We start from the raw sequence: 27181 nt of genomic DNA, 5'->3' as shown, positions 1-27181 counted from the left end.
CAGGGAATGCCTCTGGCCATCGGGTAAAGCGGTCGATCACAGTTAGGCAGTACCTGTTGCCCTCCGACAGTGGAAACGGTCCAACGATGTCGATGTGCAAGTGTCCAAAACGTTGGTTGGGCATGCTTCGACGTTGCAGAATACTCGAATAGTGTAGGATGACCTTGTTTCGCTGACATTGTAAGCAAGTTTTTGCATAAGCCCTGCTGTCACGTTGAATTCCTGGCCACACGAATCGCTCCACCATGAGCCTGACGGTGGCTCGTGTGCCAGGGTGTGATAGGTTGTGCGTTGATTGCAGAAACACTTGACGAAATTTCGATGTTACAAAGGGACGAAATCGACCTGTAGACACATCACAAACCACTTTCTTGATGCTGAAAGGTAATGGAAAACTTTTAAGTTTCAGTGAATGATGAACTTTACCGGATAAGTATGACTGCAATTCGTTATCTTTTTGTTGATCATCCGCAAGTGCATCGTAATTGATAGTAGCAGCCGTGATTGACTGTATCCGCGAAAGTAAATCGGCTGCGACATTCTCTTCCCCTTTAACATGCCGAATATCAGTTGTGATTTGAGAAATGAAGTCCAACTGTCTGACTTGGCGATCTGATGCTTTGTGTAACTGCTGACGAAACGCGAAAGTAAGCGGCTTGTGGTCGGTATACACATGGCAGAGTCGACCTTCCACCATGTAACGAAAGTAGCGCATAGCCAAGTAGATAGCGGTGAGTTCGCGATCGTAGGTACTGTAGCGTGTTTCGGCTGGAGAGAATTTGCGCGAAAAAAATCCAAGAGGTTGGAGGTCCCCGTTGACTACTTGATTTAAAACTGCCCCAGCTGCGAAGTCGGATGCGTCTACCCAAAGCGACAGCTCTGCGTTGGGTAGAGGGTGTGCTAGAACAGCGCAGTTCGCAAGTTGGTTTTTGCAGGCCTCAAAATGGCGTACGGCGTCTTCTGTCCAAATGAGGTTGCGATTATCGTTTTTCTTGTTGCCGGGCACCATCGCAAAAAGAGAGCTTTGATGCTGTAACGCATTGGGCAAAAATCTGCGGAAGAAGTTAAGTGTGGCGAGAAAGCGTTTAAGCTCCTTTGCTACAGTAGGTAGCTTAAAGTGTGTTATCGCTTCGACGCGGCTGTGGAGCGGGCTTATACCATCCTTGGTGATCGAATGACCAAGGAACTCCAATTCCGTAACGCCAAACTGTGATTTTGAAACATTAATCTTTAATTTGTAATTTTGTAATCGACGAAACGCCATTCGGAGATGTTCCTGGTGCTCTTCAGTTGATTTGGATGCGATACAAACGTCGTCTAAATACGTAAATGCGAAGTCCAATCCTCTAAACACCTCATTGATTAGTCGCTGAAAGGTTTGTGCGGCGTTCCGCAAACCGAAGGTCATATGGGTAAATTCAAATAACCCGAAGGGTGTCGTAATTGCTGTTTTACAGATGTCATCAGGGTGTATTGGCACCTGGTGGAAGGCTTTTTGCAGATCAATTTTAGAAAAGATTGTCTTACCTGCTAAAACCGTTGAGAAATCTTGCAGAAAGGGTAGCGGATAGCGGTCTGGAATGGTGACAGCGTTTAATGCCCTATAGTCGCCGCAGGGTCTCCATGATCCGTCAGCTTTCCGAACGAGGTGGAGCGGGCTCGCCCAGCTGCTTTTTGAAGGGCGACAAATGCCGAGGTTGATTAGTAATTCGAACTCGGCGCGTGCAGCGGCGAGCTTCTCCGGTGATAGACGTCGTGGCCTGGCAGAAACAGGTTGACCGGTGGTAGTGATTTGATGAACTATGGAAGCGTTTGTTCGACTGCCTGGCGCTGGTGGACACGTGAGTTCTAAAAATTCCTTCAGAATACCTGAGAATTTTTTCGAAACGTTGATTGTTGAGATTTTCGAAAATTGGCCTTGCGTTGTTATACACGGTGATTTAAGCGATGTTGTGCGATCGACAAGACGCTGGCCTTGCAAATCGACAATCAAGCCATAGTACCCAAGAAAATCGGCACCAAGAATGGCTTGCGATACGTCTGCGACAATAAAATTCCAGAGGAATTCCCTCCGCAGGTTAAGATTAAGTTTAAGCATGACTTCACCGTAACTAGATACGGTGGAGCCATTCGCGGCAAACAGGAGTGTTGATGATGGGTGAGCATGAGCTAATTTGGTTGACTTGGGTATGACAGAGACATCTGCACCTGAGTCTATGAGAAATTTCATTTTTGCTGATGTATCGTAGATGCAGAGTCGATAGCTCCTTTGTATATCAGGGTATTTGCCGAGCCCTGATATTGGATTAGCTCCGCCCACCTACTCGACGTTTTGAGGCGGCGACTGTGTGAATGTACACGGCTGTCGACACTTTGTGGCATTTGCCCCGAATTTCGTATGGTACCAGCACAAGCACGGTACACTGAGCGTGCCTCTTCTGCTGCGTGAGGCACTTGAAGATCTAGAGCGCTGTTGTGTGCGGCTATTGCGCATGAATTGATTGACTTGCTTTGTTAAAGCGGCGACTTCAGCTCGAAGATTCGACCACTCATCTGGAAACGACGGTTCGGTGCTAACCTCGCAAATCTGGTTACCAACTTTCATCTCTAAGCACTCTGAGATGGAATCCGCGATTTTTATCTTCTCACCGATGGGAGCGTTTGTCGCGATAATGGCCGCCTGAGCGTACGGCGGTAAACGACTAACCCACAGATCGTGCAGAATGCTCTCGCTGAGTGCGGGTCCAGCAGTACGTCGCATCTCGTGGTACAACTCGCTGGGTCTACGATCGCCCAGCGGTAGCTCCTTTAAGACCCGTTGGAGGCGGCGCTGCTGGCTTTCGGTGAAAATATCAATAATTTTCCGCCGAATATACCCGTATTTATCCGTAAGAGGCGTGTCGTCGATAATAGTGCGCATTTCAATTAGTTTTGCCGGAGGCACACTTGCTAACACAATGTTAAATTTCACTGAATCGTCAAAAACTCGCGAGGCTTCAAACCAGAAACCTAGCGAATAAAAATATGCCTCGATGTTATCCTCTGACATCGAGGGCAGCGGAAGTCTGGGCGAAACGTTTTGGGTTGAAATATGCTCGACACCGCTGCTTCCACCTGAAACGGCCATGCTATCATTCATCATGTCACTGGAATCCGGGAAATCGATGATCTAAGCTGCACTGTTCACGCCTTTGCACGTGAACGTGATGAAAAAGGAAGATGGCACAGGATCGCGATCGCGTTGAGCACTGGAGTACTGGATGAACTAAGGCGTTGACTCCTTCAGGTGATGGATTACGTTGAACACCGGATTAATCTGGGCGCTGAATTACCTCTGGTGCTAGATCACGTCCGGGTCACCAATTAAAGGCTTTTACAATGTAGTGATCCTTACTCGTTGACGGGTTTTTACAGAAGAAAGCATAAACTCAAAGCTGCAGTGTTTGATGCCTTGTCTTTTCAAAAACGAATGTAAGTGCAAAGCGACGATACGATTAAAAGCAACATCAGGATAGCATACGGTTGCATTTTAAAAGTAGTAGATCATGGTGTTGCCACATATACTATGTATAAAAAGTGGTGGTCTCGTAATTAGAAAAGACTTTGCTGCATATAGAGAACAGAACATCCTTGGCCTCGGGCGCCCGAAGTTGTAACTACGCCACTGTATGCTATAGTGGTCCGACATCAGCGATCCAACAAGTAAGCACTTTCTTTCTGCGTATCAAACTGTAAATAACGTGTTCAAGGTATAAATATAACCAATATAATTTAATAATAAAAATTAATCCAAAAATACTTTTCTCTCAGAAATAAAATTTTTTCATAAAAAATCGTTTACAAAGTTTCTCTAAAGTTTTGTGGCTTAGGATAAGTTTTTCTCACATTTAATATTAATTAACTGCTAAGAAATTAAAATCCGTTTTCCAGTGCAAATAAAATTGCAAACCCTAAGAGCATCTCATACACTTCAAAATTCATAAAAACCGCAAAAAAAAGTCGAAAAAGGTTTGAAGAAAGGCAGCTTAAACACTACGCTCAAATGTATGAAAATAATTATGGATGTATGAATTTTCACAGTGCAAATTTTCGCCAGCCACAATCCACCTGCTATCTAACAGTCGTTCAGTTTGTATTTATATAATTTTATTTTCGCGTTATTATCTCGTGCTTTCATTCACTGCTGCTCATTTAGTAGGTATTTTGCGGCAGTACTTTATAAATGCGGTAGAGTGAAACCCGACAAGGGGCCACGTTGCTAATGTTTGCTTTTATTGCGTTATCAAGTGAAGTGAAAGGTTCAATTATGATTTAGTGAAAATGCGACAAAAGACAGTAGTTAGTAAGCAGATACACTTGTTTGCCTGTAAATGTAAATAAATGAAGTAAATAACAAACGATGGAGATTGGCTAGGACGAAGGTCTAGGTCACTGTCAGATAGCAAGTTTACTACAGAAAGAAATTTTCAAAGTCAAATCAAAGAAATCAACGTTGGGAAAAATTTTAAGAAAAACATTAAAATAATATTTTTAAGTTTATAATACAACTTTCTTTGTCAAGAATTTTTACTTCACAAAAAAAGCAATCATTTAAAAACTAAAGAAGGGCTTTGTACAGGTGTAACCACACATTTCACACTGCAACTAGCAAGGATCAAAGCCGGTTTTGGCAAAACTTTATACAAGGATATATTATTTTCAAAGAAATATTTCCCCCTAATTTCTATAATATATCTCATAGGTAGACCCATATTTTTGGCAGAAAGTCAGTTATACGCACTGGGTTTATATTTTGGCGTTTGTATACTGGAAAGTCAAAGAAACAGATAAATTTTTGAATGGAAAGTAGGCGTGGATTTGGTCTGATTTTGCCTATTTTTGACACTGCAAAGTAGGCATTCCAGGGTTATGTTATTTATCGAATCGAGAATCCCGAGGTATGGAGTTTCATCTAAATTGGTGGTCACGCCAGTTGCTCAATTTTGACAACTGAAAAAGTATTATACTCTGTAGCAAAATGTTGCAAGAATAGCAACATGAATCACAAAACACCTATAAAGTAATTTAACTAAACATTAAAGTAAGATTCAAATCTCTAACATGGCGCAGATGATCGCAGTCAAAGTACGAAATCCGATTAAAATCATGTCCACTTTCGATATAGCTAAATTTTAAGTTCCATCTGATTCTTTCATTTTCCAAAATATAAATCAAGCTCCAATGAATGTATCAGGATAAAACTTTCCACGAATAGTGCCCTAGTGATATTATATCTGTTGACCAAAAATTGTCAAACCCCCAGATAGCGAATATATGGTCCTGTCCCTATCGCGAACTTTTAATATTAATTAATTCTCCCTATAATATTATGCCCTTATGTTAAATACATGCAGAATCGGATCAATACGTCCCCTTCTTTTATTATAAAGTTTTGTCAAGGCCTGAAAATAAGTCCCTGTCTTTCGTTATCAAGTTACAAGAGTATAAAATGTTCGGTTACACCCGAACCTAACACTTCCTTAATTCAAAAATGTTTATTAATTAATATACAAAATTGATATTCAATTACATAAAAAATTTGATGTGATCGGTCGACCGTCTGGTTGCACTGACCTTATTTATTTATACAAAATAACATCGCATAGTTGCATCTTTGTCACAAAATAAATTGCATATAAAAATAAACTGCTGTTTTGCGATAATGCCATTTTGCGAAACTTGCAAAAAATGCCACAAATGTGCATCATTAAATGGTAACACTATTAATTTCAAGTCTTGATAAATGTGGATAATTTATAAATACACTTATGTACATACATATATTTGAAATATATATTTATATATAAAAATTATGTGTCACGTTGTTTATCCGCGATGTACTCCTAAACTACTGAACCGATTTTAGCAAAATTTACCACACTGTTTGCAGTTTTAAGCAACTTAGAAGACAGGATAATCAAAATAATTCATAACTAAGGAATACAGGGAAAGCTGTATTAAATGGACGCTATATTAACCGGACAACTCTAATAACCGAACAGAAAGTCTGGTTCTTCAGTATCTGTAGATTTCATTGTATATATTTCTAAAAATACGCATGTATTCACAATCCCCCAAAAAAATATAATACAGTTAAACTTCCATAACTCGAACTCTTGAATTAGCAATAGATGTGAAATCGCATATACATTCCCTACCATAACTCGAAGTTTTTTTGTGTATTATGGTGATTCGAGTTAAGAAAGTTCAACTGTAATTAAAATTTTCAGTAAAATTCCAAATCCTAAGGGCCATTTTCTCAACGTTTGGTTTGCAGCCATTTGTCAGTTAAGTTCTGGTGAACTTAACCAAGGTTCCTTCTCTCGGTAAAGAACCGTTTTTAACTAGAAATGACCGATGCTGTTAGCCCAATTGATCGTTATTTTTTCCATTGACATTTGTTTGTATGAACATATTCAAAATAAAACCTCAAGTACAATTCCCTGGATTCTTATACCGTCAAAAACGTTTTTGCCTTTATTCGTTTATGAATAATAGAATAAAATATATACCACAGCAACGCGTGTCCGGATCGACTAGTTTATATGTATATAGTTTACAAAACTATCACTACAATTGCTTACCATTGTTCAGAAATCTGAAAAATTGGCCTAGAATGAAAGAACACTCAATATATTTCGTATAATTAAATTATGTTATTGTTGCAACTTTATAAAAAATTAATAAAATAAAAATATTGAAAATTAATACAATATACATATTATAACATACTCATCGTTTGAAAAGCCATAGCATAACAATGTAAAAGTACATACATACATACATATATGCTCTGCTCGGAATTTTGTTAGGTAAAAAACTATAGCTGTAGCAATAGCCAAAAATGAAGTGCTGTGCTAGCTCTGGCGTAGCGGTAGCAAAAAATTGGGAGCGGTGTAGATCAGAGCTAATAAAAATTTTAATGTGCTACAGCTACACTTGCACCAAACAGAGCAGAGCACATACTTTTACATTGTTATGCTATGGCTCCCGACAAAGTGAGATCGGTAGCTATAGCATTGCAGTAATTATAGAAATTTTGCTGCTACGGAGTAGTAAATGAAAACCCTCAATATACCATACTCAATGGTTACTAATTTTTTCAATATATGTGACCTGGTCTACGAAAAGGGGGCTTAGGTGTCAAAAAAAGGAGAACAATTAATGAGATAACGAGAAACTGACGATTATTTTTAACAGCTTTTCCCAGAAAACTAGTTTGCGCACGTTAGCCCCCTTTTCGTAGACCAGGTCACATATTTTTATTAAAATCTATTATTATACAGTTAATAAATATGTTAATGTCGTTAAGGCTAGATGAAGATTTCACAGTCAATTTCTCCAAGTTTTCATGGGCAAAATTCATATCAACGCTCTAATTGTCTTTTGTTATAAGCTTAGTTACATATAATAAAATAACGAAAATGAAGCAGTCAAACTATAACAAAGAAGGAACTGGGCTTAGCAATTATTTTGTCGCACTCAATTAGCTTAAGTGAACCGCTTAGCAGGCTATAAAGCGCTTACAAATTGTATAAAGGCAACAGGTAAAGATATCTTCATACATATATACACCTGTGTACATATATGTATACAGTAGCGGACAAAAAAACGGGACACTTAGTTGTAGTGACTTTAAATCGATGCAGTGTTAACAAATCAAACTTTATTATAAAAGTAAGTATTTATTTTAGCAAGTACATTATTCAGCTACAATAAAACGCTTTTATTTATATTCCTGAGTATACACATGGCTGCAAATAAAATTAAATGTGGTTAAAGTCCAAAACTGACTGAAGTTGATAAAGCCTTAATTTTGGATTTGCGATCGCAAAACTTGAGTATACGAGAAATTAGTGGTAAAATAAATTTTAGCAAAACTACTGTCAATGCTTTCCTTCAGAAATATGCGAAGACTAAGTCTTTAAAACGCAAAACGGGTTCCGGACGCCCGAAGAAGACTACTATCAAGGATGACCACCATATTAAGCGGATTAGTATTCAGAACAGATTTAAAACAGCTGATGACATCAGAAGCGAAATTCAGGAATCAAATGGAACCGAAATCAGTTCGCGAACAGTACGACGGCGCCTTCAAGAAGCCGGACTAACTGCCTGTCGACCTGCCAAAAACCACTATTGACGGTAAAAATGCGACAAAAACGCCTCCAATGGGCGAAACTGCACAAAACTTGGACCAAAGAAGATTGGAGAAAGGTCATATTTTCGGATGAGTCCAAAATTAATATCTTCGGTTCAGACGGAATGTCGTACGTTCGCAGAAGAGTTGGTGAACGTTTCAGTAATGAGTGTGTCAAACTTACGGTCAGGCAGGGGGGGAATCGGATGATCTGGGGGTGTTTTTCCTATCATGGTGTTGGACATTTGGCCTTGATTGATGGAAATATTAACGCCATTAAATACCAACAAGCCAAATCGGTAAGTAACATTTTTTTATATTACATAACCTTATTAACATTTCATTTTTAAAAAGACTTGGTTAATACACATTTTAATTTTTTTCAGATTAAAAAATATTTAGCAGAATTGGATGTTTTATCACTGGACTGGCCTGGGAACAGTCCTGATATAAACCCCATAGAAAACCTTTGGCACATCATGAAAGCGCGGATAACCAAGAAGAGACAAAGAACTTTGTCAGAACTTGACCGAATAATTGAAGACATTTGGTATAACGGTATACCGGCACAAATTTTACAGTCGTTAGTTCATTCCATGCCCGAACTAATAAAACCCGTGATAAAAAACAAAGGAGGCGACACGAAATATTAATTCAAGACATTTTGATGTCTCTATTATTATTACTAATTAAAAAAAAATCGAGTTTTCATTGTATCGCGTTTAGTTTTGAGAAAATTTTTTATAAGTATCATAGTAGAAACTGAAATATAAAATACTTATTTCGGCTTCTAATAAAAAATGGAAATATTTATTTTGAACCAAGTTATTTACTTTTGTTTCGAATACTTATGTATATAAACCAAGTTTCATGAACATTTTTTTTATATAAGTCCTCTTTTTTTTGTCCGCTACTGTATGTGTATTTATGATTTCATATCCGCAAGCAATTGACTGACTTTGTGTAGCGGTGCCACAAATTACTCGTTACAAATATTCTAAATTACTTAAAGTGTGACTACAAATGCCACAAAACGCACTCAATCAGGTAACGATATAAGCGAGAATATGTGTGCAGATAGTATGTAAATACTATACATGCATATTTTGTATAAAAATTTGAATCGAAAGTAATAAAACTTGCTCATACGAGTCCAAATATGGAGAAATAACGCGAATATCGAAAAATGGGTATGCTCGCTGCACCTCGTTTGTTGTCATTACGTGCAACATGCATCATTTTGCTGCTGCTAATACTGGCAAACAGAGCAGAACAACGAGTTCGTTTTGTTGTGCGGGTGTGATATAGGTATATTTATGTTAAAATAAGTGAAAAGATATATCAAAAATATGCATTAACCTACTAAAACATTGTTGGACTGCTTCTAAGTATATGTTATATTATATTTTTTTATACCCTGAACGGTACATTAAGTTTGTGTTGTTTGTAACTCGCAAAAGGAAACGACTGATATCCAATAAAGTATAAGTATAAATAAATGATCGACGTAAGCTAAGTCAATTTAGCCATGTCCGTTTGTCCGTCCGTCTGTCTGTATATATGCGAACTAGTCCCACAATTTTTGAGATATTGATCTCAAATTTCATACTCATCCTTTTTTCGCCAAAAAGCAGCTCTTTTGTCGAGATATCTTCACGAAATTATGTATGAGCTATTGTCCAAAGCAACGGTGCAATCATAGCATTAGACTACCTTACAAACTGACCGATCAAAGTTCTTGTAAAGAATCGTTTGTATTTGTGAATTGTTTTTAAAAAAATTTATATGATTGTAGTTGTAACAAGTATTCAATTAAAACACTAGCATCCTTATTATATAAGACTTAATATTGCTTCTTACTAATTTCTATTATTTTTCCAATCAGCAAACCCGCAATACCGATTACTACGACATTTCACCGCGCCCCTTTGGTTCGCCCGCTTCAACGGGCCTCAGCACCGCAGCCAGTGGATTTACTCGTTCCAAGGCAATACGTCCGATTGGTGGAGGTTTTGTGCCATCACAACAAAGTCCCGTACGCGCGAATGTGCCACATCAGCAGTCACAATTTTTGGCACATTTCAATGAGCCGGTGAGTGAAAATCCGAATGCCAGGCTGAACAATAAAATATAAAATAATATCTACATGTTATAACTAATTGACAGACGGCAAGGTTAAACCAGATTAATTGCATTTTTCGGGATTAATTCAGGAGCTACCGCGGCTAACTCCGTTGCTGAATCCAAAAATAACTCTCAAAATTTTAGGGAGTTTGTGAGATTTTCGTTGGCAACATTGTTAAAAATGGCCAATTTTCATCTATTGTGAATGAAATACAAGCAACCCTGACAGCTGTTTATCAAATTCTCAATATAATATCAATAAAACTTCTATGTTATTATGCAGTTTTAAAAATAATGTGTTGATATTTTTTTGTAATAAAAAATGATTTGGTAAAAATTGGTCGGCTAACAACCGTAATGTTTATCTTCTATCAATTTTCATTGAAAATATTATAAAAAGGATAATGAGCTGTTTATGAGAGTTTCAAACTCGCATAGCTGCCGTCTGTCACCTACAAATTTGGATCTGATTAAGTGCGCAGTTAATCCGGATTAACGCTGCCGTCTGTCAAGGCTATTACTTGAGTTAAGAAAGTTAAAGTTAAAATAAGTGGAAATAAAACAGTGTACATACATACATATATGTCTAAACTCATTAAAGTAGCGGCTCAACCCGAATTAAGTTAAGTTAAGTAAGAATGAAATGCTATACTCATTGGCGTTTGAGAACATCGGGAGTCGATAAATCAGTGATTGTTAAGGAATTTTATAGTGATGGTTGGCCCACTCACTTCAAGCTGAATATGGTCTACATGACAAAGACTTTAACAATCAACATAGTTCATAGAACTATATTTATATAACTAAACCAACACGTTTTTTTTAATTAAGTAAAACAAGGTATTTTTCTTCCTTCTTCAGTTTACAATATTAGATTTAATAAAAAAGTTTTGGTGATATTTCCGTTCCGTTCCGAATGTTTTCCGTTGGTGGAAGCACAATTTTCTTTTTCAATGAACACATACTATAATTGTTAATGTATAGAACAATTTCTAAAGGTACCCATCTAAATGACCCTTTCGGGAGGTCCATGGAACGATCGATACTAGAAAATAGCAGTTTTATAGTTTGATCGGACCCTTCCTAAAATAAAGCGTCTAAAGGCTTCAAGGGTAATAGAAATTACAAATAAAATCGACTGAGCAAAGAACTATCTGTGGTAAAAGTGTAACATCTGTAAAACCTATCAGGAGTCATTATAAGAGCGCCTTGTTGAAACTTCGCGATAGTTTCTTTTACCGATTTGCCAATTGGGGTACAGATATATTATCGAATTTTAGAAACTTTCAGTAATTAAATTTACAACAACAACAACAATAACTTGCAAAATGAGTGTTTTACCATAAATGTTTTTACCTGAAAATGGCGAATTGTAGAGCAACTCATAGTAACATTTTAATAAATTAAGGCCAAGCCCGATTTTGCTGCCGCGCCGCGGTGCGTCAAAGGCCAGAAACACAAAAAAATAATGGAGAGAGAGAGGTGCTACGCTTACTCAGCAGAAATTAAAGTATTTCAATACTTTAACAGCAAACAGATTGAGCGAAGAGGTAGTCAGGCACTAACGGTAATAGTTTCATTGCTAAGCAAAACGGACGGTTGGGAGCAATTTTATAAACTTACATACATATGTAAGCATACTTACCTATGCACTTATGAATGTACATATATTGTACATTTATAGTATACATATGTATACATATAATACACATATATAAATATACATATACTGTGGAGCGATATGACAAGACACAGCGCGCTTAAGGGAATCAGTCAACAAAAATGTCACGCTCGCAGAATTGCATAACGCCGGCAATAATATTAAAACGAGCTACACATTAATACCTACACATACATATGTAAATGCACATAAATGTGTGCAAGTTTATTTAACTTGTAGCGCCACTAAGCGAACTGCTGCTCCACATTGCAGCAAATTGTACAAAATATATACTGAGAGTGTATGTACATACATACTTATAAACTAATATTGGTTAATATTTATACCGCACCCTGCTGCTAAACCTGTAACAATACAATTGTGGCGATAGGATAAAAAGCACGGAGATTGCGTTTGAAAGCTTAAACTGAAGCTGTTGTTTCGAAATTCTCAGAGTTGTGATGCTGCTATAAAAATCCCGATCCCGATGTTGAAATTTATCATGTCGTCGCTAATAGTTTCGCATTTATTACCGAATCAACGACAATCAAAAAAAAATTAAAAATATTAATGGTAGTTGTGAAATGTAAATGTATAAAGATTTATTCAGTAAATACGAAAATATTTTCATTCTGATGTTATAATTACTACTATGAGCAACAAATAGTAAGGCTTTGTTTCTTAATTTATTCTTCAAAATATATGTCGTTCCTCTCAAAGTAATTCCCATTGGCCCCAATACACTATTACCAACATTTTTTTCAAACCTTGACGTTTTTGACTTAAATTAACTAAAAAGGGTTTCCCCGGAGAGGTCGTTTTAGTTTGCTGAATAGCCAGTTGTCACACGATGCCAAATTAGGCAAATACGCTGGTTGCAGCATGATATTGGTTCAACATTTGGCAAAAAACTCACGAAGAATTAATGTAGTATGCGACGGTGCCAATCGCACTTTCACTTTTCTTAGGCCCAAATGATCACTTAAAATGGTGTTCACTGATCCTTTGGATATTCCAACGATGTCAGTAAGATCTTTGACCGTTAATCGTCGATTCGCAAGCACCAATTCTTTTTTTTATTGACATGTAGATCATCAATTGATGTTGATGGCCATCCTGGACGAGGTTCGTAGTCAACTCGTTTCCGACCCTCCTTGAATAATTTGTACCCATTAAAACCACTTGCTCCCGACAAAAAATTATCACCGAAGGTCTTTTCCATCATTCTGAACGTTTCGGCACCAGAAAGTTTATTCCGCACCCAAAATTTAATGGAACTTCTTTGTTGAGTAATTTCACTCATAAGTAGTATAGTAAAATGTCGAATGCACCTTATGTACTTCAGAAAGAAAAGCGTAATGTTTATTTTGACGAAAGAGTCTTCGCGCGAAATTTAAATAAAAAAGTCTTACTATTTTTTGCCTATATATAATCCATGTAATAATAATTTCAAAGCAGTAAAGCTTTATTTTAAATATTGCGAACTCGAAGTGATTTTGTCGATAATTATTTTAAACTGAAAAAAACAAAAATTGTGAGAATGATATAGAAACTCCGATCCTTAATCCCTAATTTCGTTCAGAGTGTCATCATTCAATATAATAATTTCACAAGAATATTTTTAATTTATTAACACAGGAACGTTAAGCCAGCTGCCAATTCAGATTTCAATCCCTTACTTATATATAGAAATCTATATATTTATTAAGGCCACAAATTCCAAAAATGATTCAGCATACATATTCAGGGGTTTAGGCTGTAGCTCTATCCTAACTACTTGATTCAATACTCGTATTAAATGTAATAGTTCAATAATTATCCCAATAAAAATTCCTTCTATTTCTCTCCCAAATTTTGGACAGAAATTCTACCTTTCAGTCTCTCTCACTCCGTCCGTCTGTTTTACATATGCTGCCTAGGTCAAGTTAATATTTAAATAGATATAGTACCCTCTGCACGGAAATTTTCAATTTTCACAATCCACTAACCTTTCGTACTTTTCAGGCTACATCCTCCGCCAATCGCCCATCAGCGAATAGCTTATCCGGCTCGTTTCAACGACCTTTCGGCAGTAGTGGCTTCGTGCCCAGTTCTAATCGTAATCGCCCAGTCGCCGCAGCTTCTAGCGGCTCGAACTACAATACCGATTTATCACCAAATTCAAGCCAGTCCGCATTCTCGCAATCATCTTTCAAAAACACGCGCAATCGTTTCCAACCTAGTAGCGCTAATTCGGCTGCTCCCTCAGCCAGCACGGAATCGCCAGCGCCTAGCACGAAACGATACAACCGCTTCGGTGCAAGTCGTTCGCAGAATACACTAAAAGCACAACAACAACCGACTCCTTATAATACACCTGAAACCTCGTCACAACGTCCCACATTTGGACGCGTTACTGGCAATAAGTCGACCAGCTTTCAACCTAGACGACCAGTTTTCATTAGCCGCGAGATTAATGAACCCGTAAATGTGGCGAAAGTGCAGAGACCGCTCGCTGCCGGACGCGTCAAGTTGCCCGTCAAGGAGGCTCTCTTCAAGCAATCTACGACGGCTTCTGTGAAAACGACATCAGCCATTACACCCACCAGTGATAGCGAAGAATATTACGAGGATGAAAGTGGTAGCCCAGCGGATATGAGCTCCACAAAAGAAACAAGTCTGGAAAAGTTGGAACTGCATGAAACCGAAGAGACAACGGTCTCAGTTATAACAACTGCAGATACAACACAGTCCACAATCAGCGCTGAGGGCGAAGAGACAACAGCTTTGCCGTTGGATGATGACAAATCAGAAGCAACCGTTGAGCAAGTGAATGAGGAAAACGCGAGTAATGAATCAAATTACGAATCAATAGATGTCACCACACATCGTAGCTCGGAGTACGAGTATGAATATGCGGATGAAGAAGAATCAACAGAAGCCACTGTAAAGGAAATTAAACCAAAACAGTCTTCGACTACTTCAGCGAGTGAAACCACCACTACAATCTCTACCACAGTAGAAGTATCAGAGGTCACTACAGAGCAGCCTCAGACAATCGTAAGCAATCAGGAAGTTGAAGAATCATTAGAGATACTAACGACTGCAAATCACGACACAACTACCGCTATGCCTGCAAATCATAAGGCGACTGAATTAGAACACTCGGAAGATAACGAAGACGCAAACTACGAAGGTAGCGCTGAATACGATGAAGACGAGTACGAAGAAGAAGATGAAGAATTTGAGGAAACGGAAGATGTAAGTCAAGAACCAGTAAATGATAAAGACATTATCGATCGCGAGGTCATATCAGTAGTGACTACCAAAAGCGTAGTGAATGGCTCAACCGCCTACCCCACACCGGTCACACAACGTACAACAACAGTTTCCAGTGAGGAAGAAGCCATATTTATGGAAAATAAAGTACAACCGGCTAAAATGGACAAAGTGGAAGCAGCCGAAGTTGAAGTTGTCGAAAAGGCCGCCGACAATTCCACAACCAATGATGATTCTATGAGTAATACAACCGAGAGTTATGTTGTAATCGCCTCCATTCAAACAAGCCGTAGTATAAATGGTGCACGATTCCTACCTTTCCCCGCTATTGAGCAAGAGGAAACCAAGCAGACCCTCTCCGAGCTGGAACGCAAAATTCATGCACAAAAGACAGCGTCGAAGAAAACTAATAAAGACGAGGAAACAGACGAAGTCTCAGAAAGTGGTGAGGAAGTAATGGGGAATGTAACGGAGAAGTCCAGCACGAATGTGGCGATCTCTTCAACTGAAAGCATTATCGATAAGTTAGATCGTGTGCAATCGGAACTGTCAAGTGGTCTACTCTCTGGTAAATATCCCATTATTACCGAAATGGATGTGTCGACAAAGGCCACCACTACTACCTCAGGTTCGAAATTCGTACCATATATACGTAAGTTCCAGCCAAAGACTACCGCCGCCTCAAAAGTGAAGGTGCATCATTTCGATGAGAGTGAAATGGATGAATTGGCTGGCTTATTGCCAGTAGGTTTCAAACCACGTCCATCGTATAAGAATCGTAAGATTACTACTACAACGTCTGCTGCACCAGAGGTGGTAGAACCCGAAGGAAAGAAACCAACTCGTAACTCCACAATTGGTCGCTCATTTAAGAATAATGCTGTAATTGTACAGGACGTCGCTCTTGCAGGTCTCTTACCTAAAGGATATAAGCCACCAACTACAACAGAAGCCACTACCAAAGCCGATATCACAGATCTCTTCAGTAAAATTAAGTTCGACGATAGTCTAGAAAAGTTACTGCCGAAGGACTATAAAGAGAAAGCAGTCACGACAGCCAAACCGGCTGTAACGCTTGTGGATGATATCTCCAAGTTCTTACCACCGGGTTACAAATTATCTTCCACTACCACAGCACCAACTAAGAAACCCGCTGTTGCCGTACTAGACGATATCAGCAAGCTTTTACCACCTGGTTACAAGCCACCTTCTAAACCCTACGATGAAACTGATAAATTAGCCGGTGGTATTATACCGTTGAAGGCTAACGACATATCCAAACTTCTACCACCGGGTTATAAACTCAATGAGACAAGTACTAAGGACATTTTACCAATTCCCGAGAGCATTGATATTTCACAGTTATTACCGAAAGACTACAAACCTAACGCAGCCACTGAGAAACCCGTAGAAACGGTCGCAGTAAAAACCTTCAAGGATTCTATGGCAGCAATGAAAGCTGCTTCAACTACTGAAGCAAGTTCATCCGCAGCACCTGAAGGGGTCGACAGCACTACTGCTGCTTCTGGTTTCAAGGTAGTCTTTCCAAAAGGCGTACACAAACGAATAGGCGCGCAACGTTTGACTACACCGCGTACAACTGGTGGCGATAATGCCAGCGAAGTGGGCAACTCACCAGCAGTGGTCATAAAGAAAGGACCACCTACACGTGCAACCACCGAGTTCACGGGTTGGCCCACACCATCCACAACACCCATATCCATCGAGAAATTGCTGGAACAAAGCAGAACGGTGAGTATTAACTTTGAGGATCTACTTTCGTCCAGCAGCACCAGTACTACAACGACGACAACCACAACAACAACGACCACAACTCCACGACCTACAAAACCCGGACACTGCACGTCTGATTGTGACCTCGCAGCAACAATAAAGATTATAGATGGGCTTGCATGGAAACCGGAACTACTAGATCACAATACAGTCGAGTGGAAGAATCTAGCGCATGAAGTGGAGGCAGAGGTAAGTTTTCCGTACATTATTGGTCAGAATTATGTGTATTTAATTTGCATTTCACTTGCAGCTTAACGAGGTCTACTCCAAGGCGCCGCAATTGTCTCGCTGGTACAAAAAAGTACGCATTGACAGCTTTAGCCAGGGCAGCGTGCTTGTGGATTACTATGTAGAACTTGCAAACATCACCGAAGATGTAAACACTTTAGAGATCAAGAAACTCTTCCACGATGCTTTGACTCACCCGCCACCAGAGATGATCTTGACACACAAACCCGTTACGGAAAACGAAACCGACAATGAGGATGAGAGCGCTAACAATAATGCGCAATATCGCGAAGGGAAGGAGGAAAAACTAATCAAGGAGACATTCTTAATGGGAAAATATGTTATAGATCCATCGGCCACAGACTTTAGTGGTGAGTGATGATGAGACTGAGACCGTCATTTCCATATATTGGTATTTAATTTTATTTCTCTTTTCAGTGATACCCAAGTCCCTTTCACCTATGGTTGAATTTGCCGAAGAAGATCAACTGATACCTCAATGGGCGATTGTGATAATTGTAATAGGTGTGGGCTCATTGATCTTCGTTATAATTTTTGGTGTGACTGTGGTGAGTATTTTATAATAGGTGGTACTTTTTTTAGTTGTGGTGTTTAATTCCGTTTTACTTCCATAGCTACTTAACCGGCAAAAGCGCTCCAAAAAGACACCCATACCACTAACCAATAATATGTTGAATGAGTTGAAGATCAATCACATGGGTGGTGCAGATAATTATGGCGTCGATGATTTCTATAACATAGATGATGCTTGGAATGACACTAAGCAACCGATTAAACCAAAGGTAAGTTAAAGCACCAATACTCCGAAGTTCCTTTGAACTTTGACCCGAACAACATGATATTTTGCTTATATTTTCGCTTCTCGTCAGTAATTGGAGAATTAACGATTGTATTTCGGACACAGAAACGACCTTAATAAAATATATCAATCACAAAGGGATTGTAAGAACTTGTAAAACCCATAATTTGTGAAATGGTTTTGAGAAACTCACAAGGAATGAAACTCGGTTAAATATCTATAAAGTTTCATCAAATTTCTCATCCGCTCATCGAAACAAAGATGATTTGTTAAAGAATGTAGTTGCCTGAGTTTCTTTTCGCTTAATTAGAAGTTCAATCGCAAATAAAGTGGATTTGCTGAATTCTAGACAGTAGTATCGTATTCCTTAAGTACTTATCTTTAAATGCATTTTTATTTCGTTTAGTGGAAACAATCTTTTTTCATGATTTAATGATTCGTTTTCATTCATGATTGCGAATCCTGTTAGTTTTAAAATATGACCTATACCACTCGAATATAAATATATTCGGTCAAGAAGAACGCTGTGAGAATTCTGCAATTCCAAACTAATTCAGGAATATTTTATATGATTACAAACGCGTCTGTCATAAATTGATACTCCCTACTTCTCTTTTTAACACCCTCTAGCGTTTCACGAATTCCCTACACGGCAGCAACGGTTCCAATATCTACGACAGCTGGCGCTCCACACGTCACGGCGATTATTTGTACGATTCTCAAACTAATTACTCACAAAAGGGTGATTCTTTGCAACGTGCTCACCATCATAATAATCATCATCAGCATCATCATCACCACCAGCAGCAACAACATCAGCAACCACACCATCAACAACAACATACGATGTCACAGCATCAGCACCCATATCATCAGTATCCTGATGCCTTTGCGGATGCGCATCCAATGTACACGTACAACAATAATAACGGTAGCAATAGCAATCATGCGAGTCGAGCGTCTCGTTATCAGCGAGACTACGATCCAGACTTTTAAGTGATACAAGCAGAAGTATTGAAGGAGGTAAAGGTAAACAAATTATTAGTAGCGGAAATTGCAGAGATAATTTCTTAAAATTATAAAAATATATAAAGCAAATTGATTATGGAAAGCTTATATGGTTTATGCTTAAAAATATAAACTCTTAAGTGAGGTTAGAAACGAAAGAGAAAATTACTTAATACATATCTCGTTTAGCTGCAGTTAAAATTTATAAATTCCCGCAAATTATATTGAATAACTACATACAAATGAAGAAATTACAAAAGATATGCATAAAACGAAAAATACTCAAATCACAGACTAGCAGACTAATAATCTGTTACGTATGAAATCTTATTGTGTATGAAAATTATAGAAAATATATTTATTATTGTAAAAAACAGCACTCATTATACGATGTTGTTACACCTAAACTATTTCTAATAAAAACGAAATATAACGAGTTTATTTAAACTGTTAAAATCTAAGGAATCCTAATTAGTCTTCCTGCGCGGTGAAATTGACCCCGCTTTAATGCTATTTCGCTCTAAACATAAATTTCACGTGCCTTTTGAAAATTTTTAACTAACTGCGTTTTAGAAAAATTAAGAAAACAAAAAAAGAGCAAAAGTTGAAAAAAAAATTAAAACAAAATTATTGAAAATAATAAAACAAAAAAATTTTAAATGTGAAACATCGTCATCTTTAACACACTGTATATAGTGTTTAAGACGCTTCGATATATACTTAATTATATTCGTTTAATTACTGCATTGTAAGCGGCCGACTCGAGTTAAAACGAGTTGAAATTAGTCACGATTAGTGTTAAATCACTTTTAGGAAACATAATAATATTTTCTAATTTAGTTTTGAACGAACAACAAAAAAATTAAAAATATATTTTTTTTATAAATTATTGCATAAGCAACAAATAAGTTAATAATATATAATTTAACTAATGGTTTGTAATTATAATAAAAATATAACAACAAATATACATATATGGTATACATACATATAAATCGGGCTTTTATTTGTTTAGGTTAAATAATTAAAAATAAGAAGGAAATATATTCTGATGGTTTTCCATGAAGATAATTTAGGTTTTGAAATCTTTTATTTATGCATGTTATTAAATTAAAAAATGGTTTTATGTGATTATTTAAGGGAAAACAATTGTAAGTTATTATACTTCCGGTGTATTATGTATAATATTAAAAATGTAAAGTTTTTTTGAAATTATTAGGGCAATCGAAGCAGACTTGTAATATAATTATTATAATTAATTTGTTATTTTATTATATTTTATTTTCTTTTATACACTTTTATCAATTTCTTAGTATTTTATTTCAAAAATGTTTTTTTCTTAAGGTTTTGCGCTCTAGGCTCCCCGAATAAGACTCATGTTAAGTTTATTAAAATATGAAAAAAATAATTTGTTGATCCAGTTTTTAAAGGATTTGAGGATTTTTAAATGTATCGCAATATTTTGACAAATAATTCGAATATGGATAATAAGTTCTTTATAAATGAATAATTCCTTTAAAAAAATATTGGATCTACAGTTGTGCTCATGGAAATAAAAGTGCCGGAGGGCTCTAGCTATAAAACACAAAATTCAAGATAAAAATACATACTATGAATTTTACAACTCTAAAAAGTAATTTCTATATATGTATATGCACAGCTTTATTTTTATACTCTCGCAACAATGTTGCTAAGGAGAGTATTATAGTTTTGTTTGTAAGTCCTAAAACTAAAGGGTATAGGGTTATATATACCAAAGTGATCAGGGTGACGAGTAGAGTCGAAATCCGGATGTCCGTCCGTCTGTCCGTCCGTCTGTCCGTCCGTCTGTCCGTCCATCCGTCCGGGCAAGCTGTAACTTGAGTAAAAATTGAGATATCATGATGAAACTTGGTACACGTATTCCTTGGCTCCATAAAAAGGTTAAGTTCGAAGATGGGCAAAATCGGCCAACTGCCACGCCCACAAAATGGCGGAAACCGAAAACCTATAAAGTGTCATAACTTAGCCATAAATAAAGATATTAAAATAAAATTTGGCACAAAGGATCGCATTAGGGAGGGGCATATTTGGACGTAATTTTTTTGGAAAAGTGGGCGTGGCCCCGCCCCCTAGTAAGTTTTTTGTACGTATATCGGAAACTACAATAGCTATGTCAACCAAACTCTACAGAGTCGTTTTCTTCAGGCATTTCCATATACAGTTCAAAAATGGAAGAAATCGGATAATAACCACGCCCACCTCCCATACAAAGGTTATGTTGAAAATCACTAAAAGTGCGTTAACCGACTAACAAAAAACGTCAGAAACACTAAATTTTACGGAAGAAATTGCAGAAGGAAGCTGCACCCAGGCTTTTTTTAAAAATTGAAAATGGGCGTGGCGCCGCCCACTTATGGACCAAAAACCATATCTCAGGAACTACTACACTGATTTGAATGAAATTCGGTATATATTATTTTCTTAACACCCTGATGACATGTACGAAATATGGGTGAAATCGGTTCACAACCACGCCTTCTTCCAATGTAACGCTATTTTGAATTCCATCTGATGCCTTCTCTGTATAATAAATACATTAGGAACCAATGATGATAGCGGAATAAAACTTTACACAAATACGGTATTTGAAAAATATGTAAATGACGGATAAAGAAATCTCGATTATTACTTTATCACGCGAGAGTATAAAATGTTCGGTGACACCCGACTTAGCCCTTCCTTACTTGTTTTTTATTACATCCATACACCGACGATGCATACGGAATATTGAATCCTGATCTCGTCTCATTAGGATTTGTTCATATGCCTCCTTGACGTCAGCCAAAGTTGTGTTCAACTGTATGGATTTGCTATTGCTACAACAGCAAAATTCTCAAATTTTTTTTGTTTGAATTCTGGTCCAGTGTTTGCTCTGGCCAGGGTATTATGTCGATCCTTCTGATTCAAACCGATCCTTAGGTAGTTTGGTCGTATGTTTTGGGTCATCATCCTGTTCAGACGTCTTTTTTATAGACATTTCCTAGCTGACAAATGATAACAGAACCTACTTCACCAGTTTTACATACCAAGTTTAGTTTATGATGCTATATATCAAATATGTAGCACTAACACCATAGCAGAGAACATATATCATAGAGAGGGTTCACGGTGCGAAGAACGTAAACATATTTTGGCTAACTCGGTCGAGATGAGCGAGTTTCACCACTGCCAGCTCGGCAGGAGAAATCTTGACAGCTGCGCTTTAACAGAGCTGAGCGTGGAATAAAAATTATGCTCAGAACTACAAGTATATATAGCTGTTACAGACGTGTTAGCTCGTTTGCTAATATTTTTATACGTTTATATGCAAACATACATCCATATGTACATATGAATTCAAATGAACTCGTGTTGTTCATATTTATAAATACAATTGCAATTGAATACATTTTATGTAGTTAATTTACTTTTTCAGAGCAATATTTGTAGTTAATGTAAAAATAAAGCCTACTTTTTTAATAATTTTTTATATTTGATATATATGTACATACATACATACGTGTATTATAGTATATAACAAATTATCATAATACATTAAAAAAATTAAATATATTACAATAGTGATAAATATGCATAAATTGTATATTTTATCATTCAAAACTTATGTTCACGTGTATCATGACCATAAAGCGAACAAAAAGCTTTCGCGAATTCAAATCATGGTAAAGGTTCAGGAGAGTGGCTTTTGTGAAAACGGGCACCAATTTTCACGGGAAATGTCTTAAAATTCGTGTTTTTAGTTCCAATTTGCGAATATATATGGCGCGTTATCTATTTTTATGTTTTTTTGTAATAAAAACAAAAAGAAATATTATAATTTTGCACGATATTTACGCTATATATGTACGTAAATGGCATCACTGTTCGAAATTCAATTGGGTACTAGTGATACAAGCAGTGATCGGTCCGAAATAGCGATACTCTCGATATTCGAGACTGAACGAGAATTGATAAAAATGGGAGATACATAATAGAAAAATAAAAATAATTGGAAAAATAAAAAGAAATTAAAACATCGATATTCTCAATATTCGAGTCTGAACGGGAATTGATAAAAAGAAGAAATACATAATAGAAAAATTTATATTTCATTATTATTGCAGAAAGAAGAAGAAGTTGGACACAGAAGAATTATGAACGCCGGGGTGTTGGACCGACCACGGTTATTTTTTTCGAGCGCTTCTTGTTCAGACTCGAATATCGAGAGTATAGATAATTCGAAAACGATTAGTGCATGAATCAATAGTGCCCATTCGAATTTACAATAGCGATGCCATAATTTCGAACATAAACTTGCCTTTTTCCTTGAAGTGAAGTGATTGTGAAGTTTTCATATATTTATAAAAATAACATAAAAACCAATTTCTCTTATTGATTAACTAAACAACATCAATAATTACGTATATATAATTGATAGAAAATATATTTTTAACATCTAAAGACGTGTTAAGTGTAAAAGTGAATTTTTAATTTCGAGAAATACGATGTTTTTTTTTATTAAAACAAAGAAAATATTGTTTTTAAAGACACGCGCCATTCATATTCGTAAAGCGGAATTAAAAACGAATATTTTAAGACATTTCCCGTGAAAATTGGTGCACGTTTTCGGAAAAGCCGCTCTCCTGAACCTTTACCCAAATCATATTATCAATTATCAGTTATTCAATATAAAATTATCAATTATTATATATAAAATATCAATTTCTTTGCTGAGGCTTTTCGGAAGTTATTATAACTAAAACGGACACTAAATCTGCAAGATAAGATAAGTACAATTTGTATTTTTTAATAAAAATTCATTTGCACTTACCCGCATATACATATTCTGTGTTTTTTTTTTTTTTTGAAAGCAGATTACTTTTCCCCTTTAGCAGCAATCCAATCAATTTTTGCATTGCCGTGGAGACAATATATGGAATACTAATTAGTATGCCATATATTGAAAGCAATGAACTGTCACTTCAGCAGTTTGAAAGATCAGTTCTCATTTCTATGAAAATTTCGAAGACGCAACACTTCCCATTTACACATATACCGGCGGCAGTTTCATTTCGGTAATATTAAATTTAGTAAAGTGAGTATTAAGACGGTTGTGTTTTATTATAAAGATAAAGTACATTTTCAAAATAACATTTTTCCTAAAAATTAATATTTAGTTTAATATTGTTAATTTACAGAATAATTATGCAAAATGGGTTGGGAATTTGCGAAGTCTGAAATTTAATAAACTTATACAATCATAAATTAAAATATCATTGCTCATATTAAATTTATTATTTTAATTGGTGTATTAAATTTATGACACAATTATTAGATAGTAGTCCAAAAATATGAATTCTTATTTTTCCCAGAAATACATTTGTAAAAAAAGGATTATTCTCCTTTTCTTATTTTTCCAGAAATACATTTGTAAAAAAAAAGGATCTTTCTCCCTTTTTTATTTTCTACATAAAATATTTAAACAGTTCAAGAGCTCAAAACAACCGCTACATTAGCTCAAACCTACCTAAACGACGGCATTTTGCAAATGATAAAATAAATTTTTCAAGAGCGCAAAACATGCGTTACGTCAGCTCGAACCTACGTTCCCTACGCCTTTGCGCAAATTATTATGTTATGATAACAAATGCCCACATACAGATTTGGCAATGGCAATTGCAATAGTTTTGACATTTAGTATGCCATAAATTTTTGTCTGTGGAGATGCCCCGTAAGAATGAATACAGAATGTGCGCCAATTCACAATAGTCATTCTCAATACATTGACCGAATGAGTCGTTCATATATCGCTAGATTCCGCAATGGGTAGAGCACCCATCGCCTTGCATATTTCAGTTTAGGATTTTAGCATTTTGTGTCATCGTGCAATCTTGCAAGAGCAAGAAAATGACCCTATTTTATATAACACAATAAGTATGTTTTCTAATTACAACGACTTAATGAAATCAGACTGGATACATACAGAGAACGTGTTGTATTCTCTCTAATACAAAATCAAAATATATTAGGGGTATTCTCTTGCTCTTGCAAAACCCTTGCACGGTGCAAGAATTGTAGACTTTTCCACCTAATACAACAGCACAACAACAAACACTCGCAGAAAAATATTTGCAAGGGCTGTAAAAAATATCAGACCAAAGCCCATGTTTATTTGCGTGCAATATCACGCAAAAATATAATTGCAACCCTGTTTTAGCTGTCATTTTACATAAAGTCATATTTTGACGTTAAATTGTTGAGGAACGTAAATTTTAAATAGATTTGATAATTTCTATTTAAATTATATAGATTTGTTTAAACTTTTTTTTGTTAAAAATGTATGTAGAAGGTGCGCCAATTCACAATAGTTATGCTCAATAGACATTTACAATAAATTGACCAAATCAGCAGTTCATACATATATCACTAGATTCTGCAATGGGTGCTCTCGTGCTCTTGTATATTTCGGTATACGATTTTTGCAATCTGCAATCTTGCAAGAGCAAGAGAATCCCCCTATTATGTATTGTTACCATGGCAGCACTTTTGCAGGTCAGTTATAAAACCAACACTTGACACACTAATTTTATGTGCCGAAATAGCTCAGTTGGGAGAGCGTTAGACTGAAGATCTAAAGGTCCCCGGTTCAATCCCGGGTTTCGGCAAATAATAATTTTGTTTTAATAACTTGCTTTTTAATTCCCATTAAATGCAATAAATTACAAAGCACTTTTTTCTATTCATAACTATAAAATATTAAGTAAAGTAATGCTCTCGCTATCTACCTCGGTAAAGGAGATAGCAACTTTTAAATAATAAAATACTTAAGTTAAGAAAAAAGTTGAGCTCTTTAATAAAAATATAAATATTCAATATAACGAGATGCAAAGCGAGAGCATTACTTTATTTAATATTTTATAGTTATGAATAGAATAAAGTGCTTTGTAATTATTGCATTTAATGGGAGTTAAAAGCAAGTTATTAAAAAACAAAATTATTATTTGCCGAAACCCGGGATTGAACCGGGGACCTTTAGATCTTCAGTCTAACGCTCTCCCAACTGAGCTATTTCGGCAACTATAAAATACAGTACAGAGAGCATTTTTGTTAGGCGAGACTGAGCTAACTGTTTTAAAACACGTGTTTCTTATAAGTTTTTGGGCAAGTGGATTGAAAAAAAAATTCTGGAAAAATATGAAAATGAAAATAATAAAAATCTTTCACTTATAGCCAACGGTAAACATTTTCTAGTTCTTTGTTATACACAACGTTCAAGTTGAATTAACCCTTTCAGCCCCAAAGTTGATTATAGGCAACTTCTATGTTTGACATCGTTTAAAAATTCAAATACACAAACACCTCTTTAAAATACACATCTTATTGATTTTATTTGCGCGCTCTTAAGTTCCATTAAAATCTCACCTTTGGCCGTTTTTCTAATCCGGGTTACACTTTCCCCCAGTTTCTGCAGGAGTCTTCTTTTTTAACAGCCCTTAAAATATCGCTGTATGTCACGCTACCGGTTCGCGCAATCACTATCGCATCAGGCCTAGGTCGGTGCTTATATGCTGCCTTCCTTTTCCTTTCCGGCCAGCCATCTTGTTTTCCCGGTATCTGTCCTTTGTTAATTGAGGGTAACGTATCTACTTTTTCCTCGTTATTATACCCTGAACAGGGTATATTAAGTTTGTCACGAAGTTTGTAACACCCAGAAGGAAGCGTCGGAGCTGAGCTGAGTCGATTTAGCCATGTCCGTCTGTCTGTATATATACGAACTAGTCCCTTAGTTTTTAAGATATCGTTTTGAAATTTTGTAAACGTCATTTTCTCTTCAAGAAGCTGCTTATTTGTCGAAATTGTCGATATCGGACCACTATAACATATAGCTGCCTTACAAACTGAACGATTGTAATCAAGTTCTTGTATGGAAAACTTTCACATTTGTCAATGTATCTTCACAAAAGTTGGCACAGGTTATTATCTAAGATAATAATGTAATATCGAAAGTTGTTCAGATCGGCTCACAATAGCATATAGCTGCCATACAAAGTTGAACGATTGGAGTCTAGGGCTAGTATAGAAAACATTT

At 36.5% G+C, this 27181-nt stretch overlaps 2 protein-coding genes and 2 non-coding genes across 4 annotated transcripts in view; 2 read left to right on the top strand and 2 right to left on the bottom strand.

The window, feature by feature from the left end:
* LOC120770909 (flocculation protein FLO11) overlaps window positions 1–19667 on the top strand; it is a 121054-nt gene extending 101387 nt beyond the window's left edge. The window contains exons 3-8 of the mRNA XM_040098586.1: window positions 10065–10271; window positions 13968–17204; window positions 17266–17614; window positions 17682–17812; window positions 17879–18046; window positions 18694–19667. Of these exons, the coding sequence (XP_039954520.1) occupies window positions 10065–10271; window positions 13968–17204; window positions 17266–17614; window positions 17682–17812; window positions 17879–18046; window positions 18694–19059 (4458 nt within the window). The 3' untranslated portion in view covers window positions 19060–19667. The remainder of the gene's footprint in view (window positions 1–10064; window positions 10272–13967; window positions 17205–17265; window positions 17615–17681; window positions 17813–17878; window positions 18047–18693) is intronic.
* On the bottom strand, window positions 2018–10129 carry LOC120770910. The gene is made up of 2 exons (XM_040098587.1): window positions 10040–10129; window positions 2018–3729 (listed from the first exon to the last, which is right to left on the bottom strand). Exon 2 carries the CDS (start codon window positions 3140–3142, stop codon window positions 2321–2323), a length of 822 nt encoding a protein of 273 aa, XP_039954521.1. The 5' UTR covers window positions 3143–3729; window positions 10040–10129; the 3' UTR covers window positions 2018–2320.
* Window positions 19668–25684: 6017 nt separating the features above from the next.
* Trnaf-gaa lies at window positions 25685–25757 on the top strand. The gene has a single exon. It is a non-coding gene; the product is annotated as a tRNA-Phe (tRNA).
* Window positions 25758–26094: 337 nt separating this feature from the next.
* Window positions 26095–26167, bottom strand: Trnaf-gaa. The gene has a single exon. It is a non-coding gene; the product is annotated as a tRNA-Phe (tRNA).
* Window positions 26168–27181: the final 1014 nt, after the last annotated feature.

Source organism: Bactrocera tryoni, chromosome 3 (genome assembly GCF_016617805.1).
Source record: "Bactrocera tryoni isolate S06 chromosome 3, CSIRO_BtryS06_freeze2, whole genome shotgun sequence".
Taxonomy (NCBI): Eukaryota; Metazoa; Arthropoda; class Insecta; order Diptera; family Tephritidae; genus Bactrocera; species Bactrocera tryoni.
This window is presented reverse-complemented; position numbering and strand designations above follow the sequence as displayed.